Below are 21,847 nucleotides of genomic sequence, written 5' to 3' on the forward strand. Positions count from 1 at the left end.
GAAAAATAAATTTGCTGGTTTGTGAGAATATTTTAGGAGCACAACACATTTTTTTAGGCATCAGTTTAAAATAACGAAGTTGCTAATAAAATTTAGTGTTGAAACTTCTACAAGCAGGATGTTTACTGGGACCCTTCATATGGATTCAAGTACTTTTCCAAACTATGAGAAAAATTACGGACCCCTAATTAGAAAAACATTTAGGACTTTTTTAATGCTTATCAAGAAATATTTTTTTTGAAAATTAGTGAATTACTACTGTCGCAGGTATATTAGCTGATTGATTGTTGTAAGTACCGGACTTTAATCTGTTTTCACACAAAGAAAAAAAATATTATTGGTGTGATTAATCTGACAAAGAAAATTAATGCCATTGGATCAATTTTGCTGTTAAAAAAGGGTTTATTAAGGTAATCAATCACACATTTCCAACACTACTTGTAGCTAAACTCTCGGGACAACCACTTTAATTAATAGGGCAATGTATGTCATTTAAAAAGTCTAGACTGTTTAAACACTTTCCATTCTCTTTCAGTGCTTTGAGATCTACTTGGAAAATTCTAAGGTTTTGCATCCTTTTCGGACCTACAGACATCCTAAGCAAAAGAAATTTGTATTTGCGAACATGATTTTGTATTCATAGCAATTAATTTGTGGTCTTTGTGACCAAATTTTCATCTAGCAAAAATGCTCACTCTAGAGACTATAAACCCTCTAACTTCTTCAGTTCTTTTGTGTGCTTAAAATTCCTTATTACCCTAAGAATTGTACACCATCTATTAGAATAACTTTTGAATGTGCTTATGACATTTGGAATACGAACATTCATTCAACTTTGAGTACCTAAGTAAAAGACTATCAACTTACTTGTATTGTATTTGTTGATTTTCCGGCGACTTGGGTGGAACAGCTGGGATGGAACTTTGTTCTGAAGCCAGGTCAAACTCTTCCCATTCTATTCCATCTTGTAAATCACTACTGTGCTCCTAAAAAAAGAAAAAAAATACAAATTACTATGTATTCGGAAAACTTCTTTTTCCCGACAAAGCACGGAAAATATTGAAGGAAAAACCTCATATTGATATTTTTAAACAAATATCATGATTACTATTTATAATAAAAGCTAGTGGATATTTATCCAATCATTACTTTGTAAATGGTATTGATATTTCAACTTTATATTGACTCAAACAAAAGAGGAAAAAAAATAAAATAAAAATAAATAAATAAATAAACTTCATAATGAGAAAAAATGAAATCTAAACTCAATTACTCTAGCCTCCAAAAATCCTTCAGAAATAGCCCTAAGAAACATTTTTATCCTATGCATTAGGTGACAGATGATGAATCTTGGTTTCAAGCAAACGTAAGATTTCAGCGCTATAACAGGGTTTCTAGTTTTTTCCATTTTGGGAAATCCTGATTTTTCCTGATTAATGACTACTAAATCCTTATTTCATAATTTTTCAAAATCCTGATTTTTGCGTATGCGAAAGCAGAACTAGCTTGATAAAAAAATCCGATCGATCGGACGGCCAACTTTTCTCAAATCCAGATTTTACGACCGATTTTTCCTCAAATCCTCATGAAATTGGGATTAAATCCTGATTGACTTGAAATTCTGATAGAATCGGGAAAATGGATAAAATCCTGATGCTAGACACCCTGTATGATTTGAATTCTAGACTAGATTCTTAAAATCATCATTATTCTTTCAACGCAAGGGTTCCGTTTTTGAAGCAGGAAAAACCTTTAAGAATAGAAATACATGAATTGGAGTCTCACCTGTGAATGTTTCCTACGCTGCTTCATTTTGAACTGTAAGAAAGACGTATCAGAATTATCATCTTTTGGGGGAGGCCACCTCCACTTTCCAATCCTAACTGTTTTTGCACGACCATAGGGATCCATGAACGGTCTTGTTTCACTGGGGTCACCTAATTCTGGTGGCGGCGGCATGGGAGGAGGTGGTGGGACGACACTCTGAAAAAAAAATAAAATAGAACAGAGTAAATCTTTTGAATTTACAATCTGTAAAGTTTCTATTGAGCTCTCAAACAAATTTTTGATATTTAATCTTATAATCTTTGATACCATTTACAGTCTGTCTTCTTCATTCTACCCTTTCTACAAAAGCTCTCACTATAGTGAAAACTTTTTTTTGTATTTTCACTGAATGTCAATGTACTTTTTTTCCACTGCAGGGTTTGAAAAATTGTTTCAAGTGACTAAAAACTGCTTAGGTTTGTGTTCAATGATTTTGAGCTACGGAAATTGAGAGCAAACAATGTGAATGATCTTATAGGGATGGATTGCATGGAAGAAAATGTAAGTAATAATTATTGAACGGTTCCTTTCATAGGATACAAAAATTAAAGCAAAAAGAAAAAAGAATAATTTTTTTGTTGCAAAAAACCCATGTTACTTTACAGCACTGTTTACAACAATCTTACACAATTCTTGCCTTTGAAGAACTTTTGAAGAGAGTCAGTTTTGAGAGACCAAAGGTATAGGTCATTTAGGTAATACATTAAGGCCTCCTAAAGCCATAAGAATTGCATTCAGCCTCAACGTTTAAGGAGTGACTGTGAATACGACCGATAGACTTGGCTCCACTGTTATTTTTACACTTTTGTAAAAATACGTAATAACAAACAAGATTCTGCTATTCATAACAGTAATTTTGTTAGAGGATTTTGAAATTAATTACCTTGGCAGTTGAGTCTGTTGATGATTTTCGGCTTTTGAGTTCACTCAAGACACTGGTGAAAGCAGACTGAGGGGTTCCATTTTGATGAGGCTTGAAAAGAGAAAAAAAATATATATGAAAATGTAAATTACAGACTAAATAAGTATCAATACATCCTTATGTACTTATGTTATAGGCAATGTCTAGTTGTGAGTACATCGGTATTGATGACAATGCCTTAGGGGCACATTAAATAACAATAGAAACAATACTACCTGAAGATTAACATTGATCTCAACAACAATTAAAGTTTTCGTGTAACACAGAACAAAATCCATTCAATGATGCCGAAAATGGAGAGTTTGCATGCACATTTTTAATTGCTTCATCTGAGGGTGCGATTTCACAATATGTTTTGTGATTTCTTTTCTGATAAGTGAAATAGTACAAAAATAAAGTTAAAAAGGAGAAAATACACCTAGTGCCCTAGTGATGTCATCTGGTGGCATTTCCCATTTGAATACATGGATTAAAGCAGATCAATCATTTTGTCATATCTCTTCCACTAATTGGACGTATTTCTGCCAAACCGAACTATGTGCATCAAGACATGAGCCCTAAGACCCATAAGAGTATGACAGGGCTTGGGTCATAATGCACATAGTTCCGTTAGGCAGAAATACATCCAATTGTTCAAATTATGAACCGAGGCTATCCTTGTGTTCAGTTCACTCAGCAATTTTCACTTAAACACGAAATACATCAAATTTCAAACACTTGCAAATTCTCCATCATTTTCTTCTACAAAGTAAAAAAATCACAAATAAACAAATAATGGAGGGAGAGTCATCAAACCTGTGCTCTGGTAGGGGTAGAGGTGGAGCGGGCCTTGGGCGGGGAGTTGCCCCACTGCGGTGGCTCGGTTGTCGAAACTCTTTGCTGCAGTAACTGTTGGAGCGCCTGATTCTGGGCGAGAAGTTGCTGCTGAATTTGAATGTTCTGTGCCATGGCTGATTGCAAGAATGCCTGTTGCACTGATGCCTGATATGCTATTACATTCTGCTCGACACTTCCTCCCCCGTTCTGACTTGGTAATGACATTCCTACATCAACATTGTGAGAAATTAAAAAATAATAGAAATATATTTCTGCCAAAGATCAAGGAGGGAATTCTAGTTTACGACAAATTCATCTTTTGTTTGACAACTGGTTTTACTGCGCATTCTTCAATACCTTGGAGAAGACTTACGTGTGAATTTGTGTGGCAGATGCAAAGCTACACAAACGAATGGTAAAAATTTGAAAATACATACTTGTACTATCAGTCTTGTTCAAAATGTACGTTAATTTTTTATCTATTCACAAAAATAGTTGCATAAATTTAGATTATTCATGTTCATCATCCTATTTGTGTTCCTACATGCATATAATCAAACCATTCACTTGATTATTTGCCTCGTTATCAAAATTTGCTGTTCTTACAGCCCGAATTCCTTACGTTGTAAATTGTTCTTGCCTCTTATTTTTTTCTCCCACTTGACAGGGATACCTACCCATCTTCTAGATACTTAAAATTACATAAGATACTAACCTTGCATATTATAAATAGGTACAGGCACAAAGCCAGATGTCTGAGAACCATCCATCTGGTACCCTAGACTTGTGTTTCCACTGTTTTGGTTGTACATTGGCATGGTTGGTACGAGTAGTGGAGGAGGGGAGATGAGACCAGACATAGGTGGGCTACCAATTGGTGAAAAATTGAATGCCCCCGATTGGTTTTGCGATTGTTGCACCCCTCCCACAGTGCGACCACCACCTGAAAACAGACATTCTTGTAAATGACCTGTATTTGATTTTCTAAACATCTGAAGAAAACATTGGTTCATTTTGTATACGTAGGTTACTAATTGTCCTTCTCAAATTTGATTGGATTTGGCATGGAGGAAGAAAAGGAAATAATGGGATACATGTATTTTTTTCGAACTTCCAATGTTTTATCATTTATAAGTTGCGATTATTTAGGGTTTTTATATTTTTGCGTCAACTAAATCTTAAGGTTGAGCCCATTGTGCACATAATCATAATATGGTTTGACCGGAAATCTCCGTAAGTTACGTTTGGTAGGTACTAACGAAATGTTCTCACATGGATAAGAATTTGTCAAAGGGGTATGAGGAGAGGATATTGCATCTCTTATTCAGAATTTGACAAAATTCTTCCAGCAGTTCTAACGCAACATATTCAGAAATTTTTTTTTGCTGTTATTGAATTTGAAGCTGTTTAAAATTTTCCTTCTTACGTCAAAAACAACTTTTAAAACTTTTTGGTGCACGAAAGGAAGGAGGGTCTGAGTGACCTTCCATGCAGCTGCTGAATTAGATATTATGATCAAAAGCTATCATTAGATATCGTTAGAAATAATGTTTACCTTTAATTGAAGCAGACAATTCACCAGGCTTGAAGTCTATATTTGGAAACAGAGGATCAAATATGTGCTCCAGTACATCCGACTGACCACCTTTAATTGACGCAGCGAGTGAGCGAGCATCAGATAACTGATCCAAAACAGGACTGAACAGATCATCAAGAAATTGATCGACATCAGATGCTTGTGATGGCACTCGGACTCGACGAACATGCGATGCTAGCGATGGAGCTTCTGATGTATCTGACATGGCCGAACTTTTCACTCCACCATCTTTATCAGAGAGCCGTGTTTCAATTTGCGCCCGTGAGGAGTGACTTCCCGGCATGGCTCTTTTCCCAGCATACTGCGACTTGATGAAACGTGGATGGCCACGCAAATCACTACCTTTATCATCTTCACTTCGTGCGCTCATATCTGGGAAGTCAAAATCTAAATTATTAGACTGTCCGACATCAGAGGACGCTCCCGTTAGGGAATATTTTCTGTTCTCTCCACGCTGACTGACAGACTCCATATTTTCAATATTTTCATCGTCTGTTTTGGAAAGTTCAACATCGGCAACTGTTTCTTGAATCCGTTCCATTGAGTGGTAGCGTTCATTGAGGCGACTGTTTGACAGTCCAAGGGTCTCTAGTTTGGATGGTCCGTTGGTTAAAGTAATTGGTGATAATAAATTGTCAAGACTTCTTGATCGGCCTGGTTTGTCGAAGTATCGGTCATTGAGGGCGGACTGCCGAGACAACCCCATCTCTACTGAGTGATCTCTCGAAATTGATCGGACTTTCGAATGGATTGGGCCAGTTGGAGGCTGTGGGGGCGGAACAGTAGGGCGCCGTGCCATTGGCTCATTTTTAGGGTTGATCAAAGTCTGTTGTTTCTGAATTGGGAATGCAGGTGGCAGCTCCAGTTCAGAAATGACATCCAAAACATAGTCTAACCCATTTTTCTCATCTTCATCATTATCCAGCATGAGTGTCCAACCATGGCATTCAGCTGCACCCTTTTCCATCAGTATGTTTTCACATATAGTCTCACAACGAGTCCAAGAATCCACAGCAGCGGTAACAGCTTCTCCGTTTGCCAAGTGAACCTGCACAGCCATATTAGTTTTTTTGCGATTGGCACGCCATTCAAGCAAGCAGGGTGGGTACGTTCGTGCCCACTGATTGTGAGACATTAGAAGCTTGTTCTGACAAATCGCTTTATATTCATTGAAACCATTATCTGAGACATATTTCAGTAAAAATTTGTAGAGTGCATGAGACGGAGGAAAAACGGACAGACAGTTGGCCATGAGCAGCCATCCCCTCTCATTGTTGGCGGGAACATCATTGCACCATGTCTGATTTACTAATTGACACAAGATTTCATCGCGCAGCTTCTCATTAGAGATACCTTTGTATGCAATGTAGTCGCCCAAAACTTGCTCTTTCTTTCCAGAAAGAGTCTCATCATTCATAAAACGTAAGATGAGCTTGAAAAGAGCGAGAGAGTCTGAGTAATCCGCATCTTTGGACTTATTCAGGAATGGCGTTTTGATTGGTTCACGCTTCATTCCCCACACATGCGATTTGAAATATATATTTGAAAATTTAGAGAATACATATTGATCAATATCTGAAGGAAGTGAGCACTTATTTGAGCTCTCTAAAATTGGTCCTACAACTTTGACTAAATTCTGCTCAACATGAGTCGGTTGCCAGTCTTCAATTTTATTGAAAATAAACGCTAATTCTGCAGGAATATCTAAGTGATTTACACCTGCAACTGCCCTAGATGTGCGATCTTGTTCTTCTTTATGAGCTCTCATCTTTTGTCGTTCTCGAGCTAATTCTGCTCTACGTTTTAACTCCTCTTTCAACTCTGCATACTTCTTACGTTGGCGTTTGCCCCTGAACTGCGCCTGAGCTTTTACAACTCCTTTGCGTAGAACAACGTATTTTTTCCTTTCTTTCCATCCTCGTACAGCAGCTTGAATCCTCACTGCACTTTTTTTAGTAGTTACAAATTTCTTTCGGGCCAGGAACCCGCGGACATTCTTTTGTATAGTTGTAGCAGCTGATTGTAAAATTGAAGCTCGCTCCCTCTCCAGGGTTCTTTCAAGATTTTCTCGTAAGAAAACACGAGTTATGCCCAGCTGGTACTGTCCAGAATGTTTCTGGAGAATGATGTTGCAAATTTCGCGAGAGGGCATACCTCGAGGTACAACAGTTTGCATGGGAAGCAAGTAACTGTAACGTTCTACAAATTCAGCAAACTTGAGACGGATCGGATATCCAAGTTTACGAATGCGGATTGTTTCCAACATTCCTGAATAACGGAGTTGTTCTAAGACGATGGGCATATCAAATTTCATGGCAGATTTGTCGTTGTTTGGTTTCAGGCATCTGACAAACCATGGATGGCACCTATGCAAAAAAAAATGAAATCAATGAGTGAATTTTGTTTTGCCACTTAGAAAGAAAGTAAATACCTAATTAAAAAAAATGAGAAAACCAAGCAACTAGTCCAGAAAGTAGAAAAAAAAGAAGAAGAGAAATCAGACCATTAATCTTGATGAGGATTTAGCATCTCTTGATGCAACTGACACATTCTTTGTAACACTAAGTACATATGTACAGCAAATAAAAGTTTTCTGAGCAACTACAGATACGTCCTAAATCATCATTTTTGGAACAACTTCTTTTGAAACATTGCAGCTGATCTGAAAGACTTCTTAGTTCAGTTATCAATATGTGAGAGAGCAAAAGGTGACTCCAACTTGTACACGAGACTTACTTAGACATGGAATCAAGAAGATGCTGTAAAGAGTCATGAAATCTAGCTGCAACGGTTGGTGTCCGAGGTTTCATAGTAACAAAGCGTCCATTTGCTTTGTTCAGCGTTTTAGAAGCTTCATGAGTGTTGCGCATTGCAATAAACATTTTACTCAGCATCTGTGAAAAAACAAAGAAAAATTGATTAAAAAATGAGACTATGTATATTCCAGTAAATGGTTATCTTATGCATGGTTTGAGCATCCGTTTCAAGGGTCTTATCACTCTATGATCACTTAATTTTGCCAGAGGTTTCCTGAAGACATATACAGCTGTAAATTTTTGAAAGGTGGCACTGATAATAATTATCTTGGAGTATTTACAAGAAATAGCCAATCGAATGGCTACTAAACAGCATTGTTACAATGAAGTGATATTAGTAGACTACTTGTGAGACGGTAAAGGAAAAAATACAAAACGGCAAATAGTGTTCAAAGTGAGTCATAAATGGACTGCATTTTGCAATTTGGAGCTATAAATGCCGGCTCATCAGCAATAACACTTATGTGCATAGGGAAAATAATGGCACCTACGCTGTTTTTAAACCAGGCCAGAACTTATAGCTCCTAATTGCAAAATGTAGTCCAAATGTCAGTCATAAAGTGAGTGACTAATTCTGACATTAACAACTTTAGGGAAGTCATGAGCGCTTCAAAAGCAGAGCAGTATGAATTTTGATGAAATACATTACCGGTAAAGAACTAGAGATAAGTAGATCAACAACGTCTGGCCTGAGAGTGTCTCTGTTTTTGTCTAGGAAGCCTTCAACATTGTACCACACAGGGCCTGCAAAATGTCGTACTCCAAATTCTGGACCATTTAACCGCGGCCGAGAGTACAACTCATTCAGGGCGTGATTGTAGTGGCATTTTTCTAAAAATGAAAGATCTGTGGCTTTGGGGAAGTTTGATTCATCATCCAATAAGTGCAGGATTCCAACAGGTTTCTTGGAGAGGAGATGTATGACAGGCTGATTATCCTACAAAATACAAAAAAACGATTAATTTTTTATTTAGGAGAGTAAAAGAATAAAAAAACTTGATGACCTTACTTAATGAGGTTCCTTTTTGGGTATTGGCACTGTTGAACAATGTGCCACCCCGTTCATATTTGGGCAAGTTGATAAAATACGATTCATTGTCATGCTGGTAAATTGACAAAGTTTAACAAAAGAGGAAAACCACCAGCAATGGTAAGGGGTTGAGGCTCTTGTTTGTACTGAGATAGACGGCCCTTTTTCTGTGACCTGTCACAATTGGCCACTATAAAAGGTCTGAATTGGAAGAAATGTAACACGATTTCTGTGCAAAATTTTACATGGAAAACAAAATACCCAGCTTGAAATTCTGAAATCAGCTTTTGCATTAGATATTAATAAGAATTTTTAACACAGACCAAATAGAAATCCGATTATTTAAATGATGTAATTTGCATTTAATCCCAACTATAATAGACACATCTTTTTTAGGAGTAGATTACCAGACTTCCTGTTACGTGATTTGTTTTCCTACTGAAATTTTGAAAAGAAAACATTTTGCGTTGTGTTACAACTTATACTTTGTCTAAAAGCCTTCTACAGAGGTATGATAAAATCGACTTAGGATTAGTTTACAAATTGCACAAGGTAATAATTTACTCTTGCGAAAGTAATAACTTTGTCCAAACTAAAATAACTGGGGAAAATGCCCAGTAGGGGTGGTCAGGTACATCCTGAACCCAAAAATAAAAAGAAACTCACAGCGTAGGTTATGTTCTGCCATTGAATTTTCTCTTTAGCATATTCTTGCTGTTCCAACTTAAATATATGCTTGTTGAAATACGACTGAAGATGCTCATTTGCATAATTGATGCACAGCTGTTCAAAACTATTTTCTTTGAAGTCCTCGAACCCAAAAATGTCAAGAATCGAAATAGCTGAAGTGCGTTTGGTTCCTTTGTATACAATGTGGTTGATGCGTGCAACAAGCCATGTAAAGAGTGAACTATACAGTGCTTTGGCAAAGGCATCCCGGGCATCAAGTGCTTGGTCTATCGTGAGCGCCGTAAAAAGGCGTTCATTTCTTGCTTCCGTTGTTTTAGTTGTTAGAGCCTGTTTGATCCCATCTACGTCCAGTTTCAGCAGATGACCTGCCCAGCGAATTTCTGCATCTGAACCAATTTCCACACCTTCTTGCCCATATTTTAATTGTTTTCGGTGAAAATAGATGTTTCCCAAATGCAGAACTGTCGACAAAAACAAACAAAACAATCTCGTTAACTTTGAGGAATAAAACGTGTTAGGAGGCTGCATCTCCTACTTCGATTTTAATTATTATGATAATTTGTTCATCCTGTTACTTACACAGTGATTCATTCTATTTTTACCTACGAAACGGTTTGCCGAGTGATTTGAAAACCGTTAAGAAAACTCTTGACTTCCGCATTAAACTGTCTTTTCTTAATTCTCATGGCACAAAACAGACAGAACGCAAAAAATTATTGAGGTAAGCAGAATCAGACAGAAAATAAAACTGAGACACTGATAGAGCTAAAATTCACTCTCCAAATCCAGATCCCGATCTTTATCTCCTTTCTCAAAAACCATTCATTCGAAACCACTGAGTCATTTTCTATCTACATTTGCATAATCCTCCTTAGGAAGCTGAAAGGCCTTCTTTTGACCAGGGGACTCTTTTAAAAAATTATTTGAAGAGATAAGCAGAGGAAATGGACAAGCAGCAAATCGTTACCTGAGGCTAAAATTCTAAAAATGGTGTCTTGCTCATCTGAAGTGAATCCTAAAACCTGCATGGCAGACATCAGTGACTGAAAATCTTCACCGTCATATTTGCCATCAATTTCACAATTTCCACCCTGAAGAAAGAAAAAAAATAAAGGTTAATTAACATACTAAAAAACTAATATCCGTTGATATGATTTTTAATAAACTTAAAAAATGAAACAACTACAACAAATGGGATAGAAAAAGTCTTACAGACGTTCTGTAGAAAACGCAGAAGAAAATTTTTCTGGGACCAAATTAAACATGAGAAGTTGTAGTAGAATTTTTATGGCCTTACTCCATAAACTTAGTCCACTTGACCCAGAAAGTCCATGTGCCAAGTTTCAACTGATTCAAAAGGCCCATGCCTGAAGATGGTTTTTTTTTTACATTTGTATTGGGCTTAAAAGACAGGCCTCTTCAAAAAAAAACTGATTTCATGCATGGAATAAGAACTTTTCACAAGTCCTTAAGGAACAGTGTTTTTATCAAAGTCCTTTGTTATCTCTTAAGATTTATTTATTACCTGATTTAGATAAAAATATTTATCCGCTGACAGTAAACCATACTTGAGTTTATTTTCATCTGATAATCCTGCTAAGAGTTCATAGAAGACATGGTAGTTACGCTCATCTGGTGCTTGCGTGACAATCCGTGATTTCTCTAATAAATATTCTGTTACTTTAGCACCTAAAATTACACCTCTGCAATGCAATAAAAAAATTAAAGAATTAGAGATACAATAAATAATTCATTCTATGAACTTGGTAAAGAATGTGGCAAGAGGAGGGAATATTTAAAAATAGGAAAAATTGAAATAGCTCCATTTCTTTCTCTCCCTCTATTTGTTGGATAAGTTGCTGCTGTGGTAATCGCAACATGCATTTCCCTATTTTGCCTTGTCTGCACAAGGTGAGTCTTTTCTCAGTCACTCTATGATAGGCTGTGCAGCGGAAGGGGGCGGGGGAGGGGGGGTGTAGGGAGGAGGATTGAGGCTCAACTTCCAGCTGGATCAGAATTAAAACTAGTTGGTTTTCCACAAATATCTTGTAAGTGTTTGATTTTGTAGGAACTAAGACCCTTTTTAAAGACATACAATTTCCTTCCAGTTCACTGGAGCAAATATATTGAAAAAAAATGTCTTTTATCAAAAGTATGGCTTTGAAAAGCCGCAGCAAATATTTTTGGAAGCAGCGACCTTTTTTTACTAGCAGGTCAGATGGTTGGAAAGCACACCAGCAGTTTCCGGGGAAGTAAAGGGAGAGCGTCACCATTATCTGCAATTGGATGCAGTTGTCAGCTGGTTCCGCAATCCGAATCCGGTACCACCCAATGCAATGTGGTTGCAGATACATTGTCCAGCCGTGAAAATACAAAAAATCAGAAATATCCCTTAATAGCATTGAAATTTTTCAGACTTTTCCCAGTTGCTTTCTCCCCCGAAATTGTCCTGGTTTTACAAGTTGCTAACAGCCCTGTTTTCACTAGATTTTACTTGACTGGTGTTATCACTTTTACTGCACTTTGAAATCATAGGTGTTCCTCATCCTTTTTTCCCCCATTTTTACTTTATTAAGTATGTATAATATGTAAATCTTCCTTTACAAAGGAGCTACTCGCAGAATGCTCAGGGCAATGGTTTCTACTTTCCTCCTCCAAATTTCATCCTTTATTTGTCCCCTGTGCGTTTTTGATGAACAAAATAAGGCAGTGTAACTTACTCTTTGAAGTGGACTTCTAAGAATTTTCCAAAACGGGAGGAATTGTCATTCCGTACAGTTTTGGCGTTACCAAAACTTTCCAAGAGTGGTGAAGCTTCTAAAATTTGTTCCGTGATGAGATTTGACGGGGCTTTGTTGACAGCTGCTAGATATTGCATTACTAATTTTGTTGACTCAGTCTTACCACTACCAGATTCACCCGAGATTACTACCACTTGGTTGCTACGGGGTAATGAGTTGTAGGCAGCACAGCCTATTGCAAATAAGTGCCTGCAAGAAAAGGTTAATAATTCATTTTAGAAAAATGAGAAAACTAGAGACAAAACATGTCTGCATCAAGTAAGAGGATTAAAGCAACATTATACACACTGCTGGCAAGAACCAAGGATCAATCAGGTCGGTAACCTGCATGATTTTATTTAATTCATTTGAAGAAAAGTACGAGTACCTAATTTCTAAACAGTCCATTAGTAATGTTTTTAAAATTGTTTTGAGAGCAGGGGCATCAATGAAAGATGAGAGAACTCATCACCCCTACCTATTACGTATGAGCTCTCTTGCGATGGATCTAGACAAGGTACAAAATTAAGCATTCTGAAATAGGTTTTCTCTAAGAAATTCAGGTAGAACCCAAGTTGGGCGACCAAAATTGCTGAATTTCAGTCCCCACCAAGAAATTAAAACGGTTTTTTTCAGCATTGGTTACATAAAAATAGTTAAGTACAAAAAAAAGTTCACTCAGAAAAAATAATACTTACGGAGGTAATGTTCCCAAAATTTGGCTTTCATACTTTTTCACCATATCCAGCCCGTACATATCATACATTCTATACGGATTGACGGCTACTAAAATGCTACCAACATATGTCTGAAAAATAAAGGGAAAAATCAAAAAGTTGAAACAAATAAACAACGATTTTCAGTTAAATTTTGAGCAATTCAATTTTAGGCACCTACTGAATAAGTACTTAAGAAGTAAAAACAACGAAACTAGGTATGACCTCTCTTTCTTCCTGAAAATTATGCTATTGGTTGTCATAATGATTTCGAAAGACATGAAACTGGAATGTTTGTGGCTTGAGTTTCCAAATAATTTCCCATCAGTGCTTAGATCGACCCGTTTCAGTTATTTTAGTGCCACGTCAAAATTGACCAGCTCATCAGGATTTTTACCGGTTTTCCCGCCTGCCTGTAGTCAAAGTGTTGAATAAACAAATTCTCATCAAAATTAAGCACGACGGGTGGCTGAAAAGCAATGCCTTCAGACTCATAGCTATAAATAAAGTGGCATTTCTGCAACAGCTAAAAAAAAACCTAAAACTGAAAAGACTAAAAAGAACACAGAAACGAACTGAACCAGCAAAGGTATACTCACATAAATCAGTTCTTTATCGTAACGAATTTTGAGATTCCATAAAAGTGATGCTTCGTTCAGATCTCTGAAACAGAAATTACATAGAAACATAGAATAAGAAATAAACCAATAATTTGCAAGCTACAAATAATAGAAGTATCTTCGAATAATCGAAGAATTTCACCAGCAGCTTACAATTGCTTTTACCTCTACAGTTTTGAAGTTCAAGTGGGGCAAATTTTGAGAGTGAAATAACTTTAAGCAACAGCCAGACGATAAAGTTTATGCTAAACGTATCTAAATGCGCATACTAGGACTTAGTTAGTTTTTGGCCTACCGCTCTCTTCTTGTGCCGTAGTATCTTGATTTATTTTGCGAGGAAAGCTCCGTACTTTTGAAGGATGCCTGTCATTCTTAATATGTTGGAGTGCCTTCAATTTCTTATGATACTGTGCAATACCTCTGGTGTGAAATAGTTGTTTCAGACGCCGTGGCACGCTGAGGCGCGGCGGGTGGGCAGAGAGCGCGAAACGGCATGCGCTACAAACCTAACATGGATACTTCACGCATTGCGCAATGCGTGAAGTATCCCTGTAGGTGAGGCCAGTTGAAGCGTGTTGTAGGCGCCAATGCGCCGCCGCTCCGCTTTGTGTTAGCCGCTAATATTTAATCTCGTGCGGGAGTCAGCGTTTTTCAACTCATGATTTTGAAATGTTTGCACACTCTGTATGGACTATTCTCATTTTAATTGATGAAAAAAAAAAATGTTTTAAAGGAAATTATAATGCGTGTTTTGTAAATATTAAGGTAGTTCCATATCAAACTTAAAGATTTCCAAAGCACACGAATTTATACACAATTTCTCATAGCCTTTTATAGTCAATGGCGATAAAGTGTAAAGCCTGGCGATAGGAACTACAGCCCGACTGTATACTTTTTTATAGCTTCGTATAGCCCGGCTATATGATTTGCTCCGCTTTCTACAGCCAGCTATATGATTTTCAATAGCCTTCTTTAATCGGCTATAAGAACTCCTATGGTATTTTGAAACGCAGCTCGTATCGCCAATTTTTACCAGGGTATATAAGTTCTTTCTGAAGACTCCTGATGATGAAGCATTCTTTTGCAAAAAAAAATCTTACTCCTTTACATGAGAGAGTCCTTCAATTATTTTAGATTCATTACTGTTTAAATCAAGCAATTCATTTGCAGGTACCTTCTCTTCATAACTAAAACAGACATGTACATGAAAAACTGATAACAAAATAAAAAATGAACTGAAGAAAAGAGAGTTAGGACTTACGAGAGTTGGATCATATCCTCAATTCCATTTTGACCTAGGTCTTCTCTCCTTTGAACACCGTTTGAACTCGTCAGAGAGAAAATTTGCGGCTGCACAGGCAAAAGAAATACAAAACTTCATTAAAAAGTTGCATAACTATGGAATCAAGTACTTAACTCAATACGAACTCTTAAAAATACCATATTTTTCAGATATATTTGAAATTCATATGCCCTGAGTATAACGAGAGTATCGTGAAAAAATGCTCAGAAGCTACCATAATGAAGTTGTTCTTGATGTAGACATTCGTTTTGTTACCTTCAAAGCTTTCATAATTCATTTTTGTGACATTTCCCTGGTTACTTTCTCCCCACCTTTTGGAAGTGATTTTGTCACGAAAAGGCGGGGGAGGACGAGACGAAGTTTCACCGAAAATTTAGGTACGAATTATATTCATAATTATAGGAGGGGAAAAAATCATTTAACACCATTATATTAACACATTTTCCCTGACGTTTCCCAGTTAACCCTGAAATTTTCGTCAGTTCCCTCACATTTCCGGGTTTTCCTGACATTTTCGTCATTTTCCCTGAAATTTCCCAGTTTTCCTAGTATTTCCTGACTGTGGCAACCCTGTCTCTTTCAGCTTTTCTAACCTACATCCTAAAATTATTATTTGAGGGTATGTTCTATTGTTTTGAAGCAAACGATAAATCGAACCACAATCAAATTCGATCCATTGCGGGCCGACCATTGAGCGGCATGGCGGCTCGGCATGCGCGGCCGTCAAAACTACACGCAATCCAATCCAATATTGGCTCCCGGCCCGCCCGAAACCTGCCACGCTCCATATCGTCTAGTCTCGGCTCACGGCACCAAGAAGCTCCGAAATTAATTTGCAACTCGCGGTCTGTCTCAGGCCCGTCCGCAGACAAACGAGCAAGTTGAAAGAGAGCTTATTCGAAGTCTTGGGATCTACAACTCGACTGGAAACATCCATGGGTTTCAAAAGTTCGCAGAAACATGGGTTGGCTCCATTGCAAAATGCACTGACCTCAAGAGAGTCCCATTAAAATTACTCCAACACTTACTTGCTTCCCTATCGCAGCGTAACTAAAGAAAGAAATAAGAATTTACGTAAATAAAGTAGAACTTTGAAGAATGTTCAGTGAAAAAAAAATGTTTGATTGTTTTGAACAAAAACTCCTGTGTGTGTCCCGCTGTTTGCGACACTAAAGCGTAAGGAAAAAAACTCAATTCCCTTCTTGGTTTATGCTTAATTCCCTTCAAATTATATCGATTTTTTTCCCCTCCTGAAAAAATAGGCCGGATGGATATGTGAGGCTTTGGGAATCGCCCATTCAGTCATGGGAGGTTCGAAAGTTACTGAGAATTTCAGCTGAAAGAAAAACCTTCAGCGACTAGACGGTCTAGCGGTGCGGTGGTTCGGGCCTGTGAACCATTGATCATGCAAATTGACGATGATGCATCGAGAAGTACGGAAAAGTGAATTACGGTAGGATGATTGCGGAGAAACGCGGTGGTAAAAACACTCAAGAAACTACGAAGTCACGTCTAGCCCCACCCTAGGCCCCGGCATGGGATGCCTTGAGCCTAAAGGCATTCGAGACCGAGGATAGAGGTGATATCCAGGACCGCAGATCTTTCTATCCGCGCGTTCAAGTCTCCGAGCGCCGCGGCGCACAGTGGATCGAATCAATAGAAGAGGTCGGACAGAATGTGGAAACTGTAAACTCCGATTACACAAAACGTTGAGTTTTTGTAAGCGGTTCCATTGGTTGTCTCGTAAAATTTTCTTTCAGAAACACCCCTGACAATGGACCACTAGACAAGGTACGAATTTCAGCATTCTGATACATGTTTCTCAACCAAAATTTCACGTAGAACACGATACGCACAACGAAAATTACCAAAATCAACTCCTGACGAAGATATTTAATGATTCTTGATGCGTGAATTCAAACCACCCGCTCATGAAAACTCAATGCTCTACGTGATTCACATCGCGCGCTAAATGTTTATCATGACAGTCACTGCGATGTAAAAATCTTCAACTTCAATCTTGACACTTTGGCTCAGCTAAAGCAAATTACCAATAGTTTGAACAACACATGGTGGAAAATGAACATTGCTCGATTGAGAAGCTTGCTGAAACCGTCGTAGTGCGCGATTTGACTCACGTAGAGCTTTGAGTTTCTTGTGAGCGGACAGTTCAAATTCCTCGTAACCAATGTGAAATAAAAACGTTAATATCTTCGTTAGAAGTTGATTTCGGTAATTTTCGTAGCGTGAATCGTGTTCTACGTGAAATTCTGGTTAAGAAACATGTATCAGATTGCTTAAATTCGTACCTTGTCTAGTGGTCCATTGAAGTTTGACGATATAATTATCAAAATAAGGAGTTTCTGTCAAAACTTTCATCTTCCGTTGAATCGTTTCACTGTGCGACGGCTGCTAGCGACTCGGAGTCTGCATGCGCTGAGCTAAACTGTGCTTTGCTTTCCCTCTTTCTCCGTTGAGTTTGGCATGTGACATGCGGCATGCGGCATGCGGCGAATGGGAGGGGACCAGCGAATCGTGGCTGTAATGCCAACAACACGGCTCTGTTGCCGCGTTTAAACCCTCCATCTCAGGGCTGTATACCACGGATTCCTGCGTGAAACTCGCACGTGAAATGAAACCCGAGAGCTTGCGGAATAAATGTTGCAACTGAGTACTCTAGATGAAGCCCGTAATGCAAAACCTAACCTGACCTTGGAATAGTATCACGGTGCCTATGGTTTGTCAGAGGAAGAAATTCGTTGACTTTTTAACATTTTCCCTCGCCAGGATGGAAAAAATGCCCTCATTCTCTCTACCGATGGGCGTAAAAAAGGAGATACGTTTTACCGTAAACAAGGTGGTAAAACAGTGCTGGATTCACGCTATATATTTTGCGGGGAAAGCAAAGCCAAAAAGTTCCACAATTTTTCAATTAGAGTAAAAAAAGTTGAGTCCATACATCTGCCTGAGCTGAGCACTCTCGCCCCTCACCCCCATTTTTTCCTATCTTCGGATTGGGAGAATGGAATGATGGAATGACACAGGAATAACCGAAAAATACGAGGAATCTAACCAGACACTTGATAAACGGATTATGTTCGGAAATTACACACCCCTTAGGCTACTTTACACTTTATCACGAAAATCTCGAATTTCCGTACCTTATATCGCAGAAAATCCGTACCTTTTCACAGAAAATCCGCACCTTTTCTGTGCCTCCGTACCAACCTCCCATCCGAGATCCGTGCTTTTTCAGTGGATCCGTACTTTTTCCGCACAGTAGACACCCTGTACATACGTCGTTCCTAAACTGAGCCACAAATTGTAGTTCCGGGTCACAAAATTTAGTCCGACTACTTTTCTTGGTCTCGAAACTCATCGTGGAATCTGGGGATTTGAACCGATTTGGCACACTATAATGAGGCCGAGAATGTAGGCCTATACTAGAAAAGCTCGGAGCTTCAAGGTTGTGTCCACACACCAGAGCCGGACAGAAAATGAGCATAGAGGGTTTTTACTCTCGCAATCAGTGCGGACAATCGCTATGCAGTTCTGATTTGAATCAATGAGCATCCAAACGGCGCAGCGCAGCGCTGCTCCGGAGTCGAAGAAAGGAACGGCGGGCGTATATACGACCACGCCTGTGCATATAACACCGTTTGTTTGCGTCGTAAGTTACATAACTAGTTCTTACCTCAAGCCTAGTCGGTATTTTGTGACTCCAACTTGACTCGAAACATTCTTTGAGCTTTGACCACGTGTCGGAGAACATAAAAAAAGTGGATCGTCGATGACCGAAGATCCCTGTTAAAAATGAGTTTAATGTTGGCATATGACTGATCTAATCTGTCGTGCTACCGAAGGACGCCGTATGAGCTTTTAAACGTTGCCATATTTCCTTCAATAAAAAGCAAATACAAAGGGGAAAATCGTGAATTTTTTTCCTCGAAATTTTTAGAATTTTGTTTGCAATTTAATCTAAAATAAATGAAAATTTCAAGGGGAAATGTGCATAACTTTCCTTAAAAGTACAGGCTTTATCCAGGGAAATTTGGCAACTTTCGAATGTTCATACGGCGTTCTTCCTTAGCACGGCCGTAATGCTCTGGAACGTCGTATATGACCAGTATTGTAATATTTGTAGGTCAGTATTACCTAATCAACGATAATTTGGTGGTAACAATTCCGTAAAAATGACAACTCGTGTCATTTGAAAGAATGTGCTCCGTGCCGTTCAACAGAGCTTCGTCGTGATGTGACAAGTGCTTAAACTAATATGTGCCGGAGCTAACTTCTAAAGGTTAAAAAGATTGCCAAATGGAGTTATTCAGTGTGTGATTCCTTGTTCAACATAATTATTGATAATTCGTCGTCAGAGTGTCTACTGAAAAAGGCTGGCCAAAAATTAGCATTTGTACAATACTTTTTCAGTACATTCCCAAGAAATTCGGTACCTCCTCGACAGAAAAATTCAGTACCTCAGTATTTCAGTATTTCAGTACCTCCATTTGACGAAATTCGAAAAATTTCGAAAATTTGAAATTTCCGCTCGAATTGCGACAAAATTGACGAGGACACAAAATTTAAACAGTACTGGATGCACCTGACACAATCGCGATCTTGCAGGCAAATACTACTCTAAGAATCAATGCGCAGGAGATTGCATACTTTCCAGGCTTTATTGGAAAACACGCACAATGTAAATGAAATAAAAAATTCCGGACTACCCTTCGAAATTGCCGAACTTTTTCAGTACTTCCGAACCGCCCTTAAAAAATCAGTACTCTTTTCGGACTTCCAGAAATTCCGGACTAGTAGACACTGATCATCCATTTGAAATTTTATTTTATTTTGCAGCAAAGAACTATAATTCCTGACTCAAACAAAAAAACACTTTCCTAAATAGGGATACTAATGGCACATACGTCGTTTTTAAAACGAGCCAGAATTAATACATGCCAAATATGTTTCCAATTGCAAAATGCAGTCCAATTAGCGGCACAATACACGTCAATTTCAATCACCACTTTTCGACAACGGCGATACAAGCAAACAAAACCTCATTTCCTGAACTTTTGAATCATCCAAATTCACCAGTGGCGTGGCGCGAATTGCGATGTATCGATTGTTTTGCCATTCAAACGTATGGTAGAGGATCGATTATCAAGGTGTTCGCTGCGAACACCCTGTTTATCGATCCTTTTCCATAGGTTTAAATGGCATAACAATCGATATATCGCAAAGCACGCCACGCCGCTGAAATTCACTGTCTACCTTTTTTTTTGGTCCTAGGATTGCCAGAAAGCCTAAGATAGGTGGCCTAATCAGAAAATGATCCTCCAATGGCCATCTCTCCCAGAGGCGGATCCAGCACTTTGGCAACACCGGATTTTCTCTATTTAAACCTATACTAAATAATCGATTCTTATCGAAGCATCTGACCCCTCCAAGAATCGATATATTTCCATAGATTTAAATGGAGGAAATCCCAAATTGCTGGATCTGCCAATGATCTCTCCCCGTGAGAGTACTCTAGGACCGACCAATAAGGACGAGAGCTGCACGGAGGGGCTTTGAGGTCATTTCACGCTGTACGTGGTCCAAAATTGCAACAGCATTCCTTGGAATGTGAGGTTTCACACGGCGGCGATGACGTGACAGACAGCGTACGAGCGTTCGAAGAACGGCCTCCACCTTCTCTACGATCCTCAGCGGCGATGGTGAGATAAATCGAATCTGCAGACAGCAGCGGCGGGCAAGAGGGAGACTGTACTGCAAGGAGGCAATGTATCGGGAGGGGGGGGGGTCTCGGGGGGCTCTGCGCATGCGCAGGAAGCTCTTTAGGTCAGTGAGACTCACGATCAGAGGAGCGTGGAGTCGCGCACTTGCGGAGTGGAGCAAGCGGGAGAGAAACTAGGATCTAGCGCCGAAGCGCGAATCGATGACTATCGATCCTATCCCATTTGAATCCATGCTAAAGGATCGATTATTCAAACACTGTAAAAATCGATCCTATCCCATTTGAATCCATGCAAAAGGATCGATTATTCAAACACTGTAATAATCGATCCTATCCCATTTGAATCCAGGCAAAAATATCGATTATTCGAACACTGTAATAATCGATCCTATCCCATTTGAATCCATGCAAAAGGATCGATTATTCAGACACTGTAATAATCGATCCTATCCCATTTGAATCCAGGCAAAAGGATCGATTATTCAAACACTGTAATAATCGATCCTATCCCATTTGAATCCATGCAAAAGGATCGATTATTCAGACACTGTAATAATCGATCCTATCCCATTTGAATCCAGGCAAAAGGATCGATTATTCAAACACTGTAATAATCGATCCTATCCCATTTGAATCCAGGCAAAAATATCGATTATTCGAACACTGTAATAATCGATCCTATCCCATTTGAATCCATGCAAAAGGATCGATTATTCAGACACTGTAATGATCGATCCTTTTCCAAGGGTTTAACGAGCAGATCGATCGATTCGTCGCGAAGCACAACACGGCACTGCTGTGATCATGATTGCTCGCGGGTGTGTGGAATAGTTGCCGATCAACTACGATGGTCGTTCGAAAAGAAAGTTCACTGATTTTTTATCTGCTGAACACCGATGTATCCGAAACTGAGATTGCTGCGAGCTGTTCATACGTTGAACCTGGACTGAATTCGGATTTTCGATTCCGCCTGTCACCTTTTGGATCATA

The 21,847-nt window shown here is 38.7% G+C and overlaps 1 protein-coding gene across 1 annotated transcript in view; it reads right to left on the reverse strand.

The window, feature by feature from the left end:
* The window catches only part of Myo10A (unconventional myosin 10A), a 67,113-nt gene that overhangs the window by 11,867 nt on the left and 33,399 nt on the right, over positions 1–21,847 (reverse strand). The window contains exons 4-18 of the mRNA XM_019059654.2: positions 15,076–15,164; positions 13,794–13,857; positions 13,177–13,286; positions 12,419–12,688; positions 11,224–11,401; positions 10,666–10,789; positions 9,675–10,159; positions 8,628–8,915; positions 7,899–8,056; positions 5,121–7,528; positions 4,281–4,508; positions 3,545–3,792; positions 2,711–2,800; positions 1,786–1,983; positions 868–986 (exon numbers count right to left, since the gene is read on the reverse strand). Coding sequence (XP_018915199.2) covers positions 868–986; positions 1,786–1,983; positions 2,711–2,800; positions 3,545–3,792; positions 4,281–4,508; positions 5,121–7,528; positions 7,899–8,056; positions 8,628–8,915; positions 9,675–10,159; positions 10,666–10,789; positions 11,224–11,401; positions 12,419–12,688; positions 13,177–13,286; positions 13,794–13,857; positions 15,076–15,164 — 5,057 coding nt within the window. The remainder of the gene's footprint in view (positions 1–867; positions 987–1,785; positions 1,984–2,710; positions 2,801–3,544; positions 3,793–4,280; positions 4,509–5,120; positions 7,529–7,898; positions 8,057–8,627; positions 8,916–9,674; positions 10,160–10,665; positions 10,790–11,223; positions 11,402–12,418; positions 12,689–13,176; positions 13,287–13,793; positions 13,858–15,075; positions 15,165–21,847) is intronic.

This window comes from Bemisia tabaci, chromosome 2 (assembly GCF_918797505.1).
Source record: "Bemisia tabaci chromosome 2, PGI_BMITA_v3".
Taxonomy (NCBI): Eukaryota; Metazoa; Arthropoda; class Insecta; order Hemiptera; family Aleyrodidae; genus Bemisia; species Bemisia tabaci.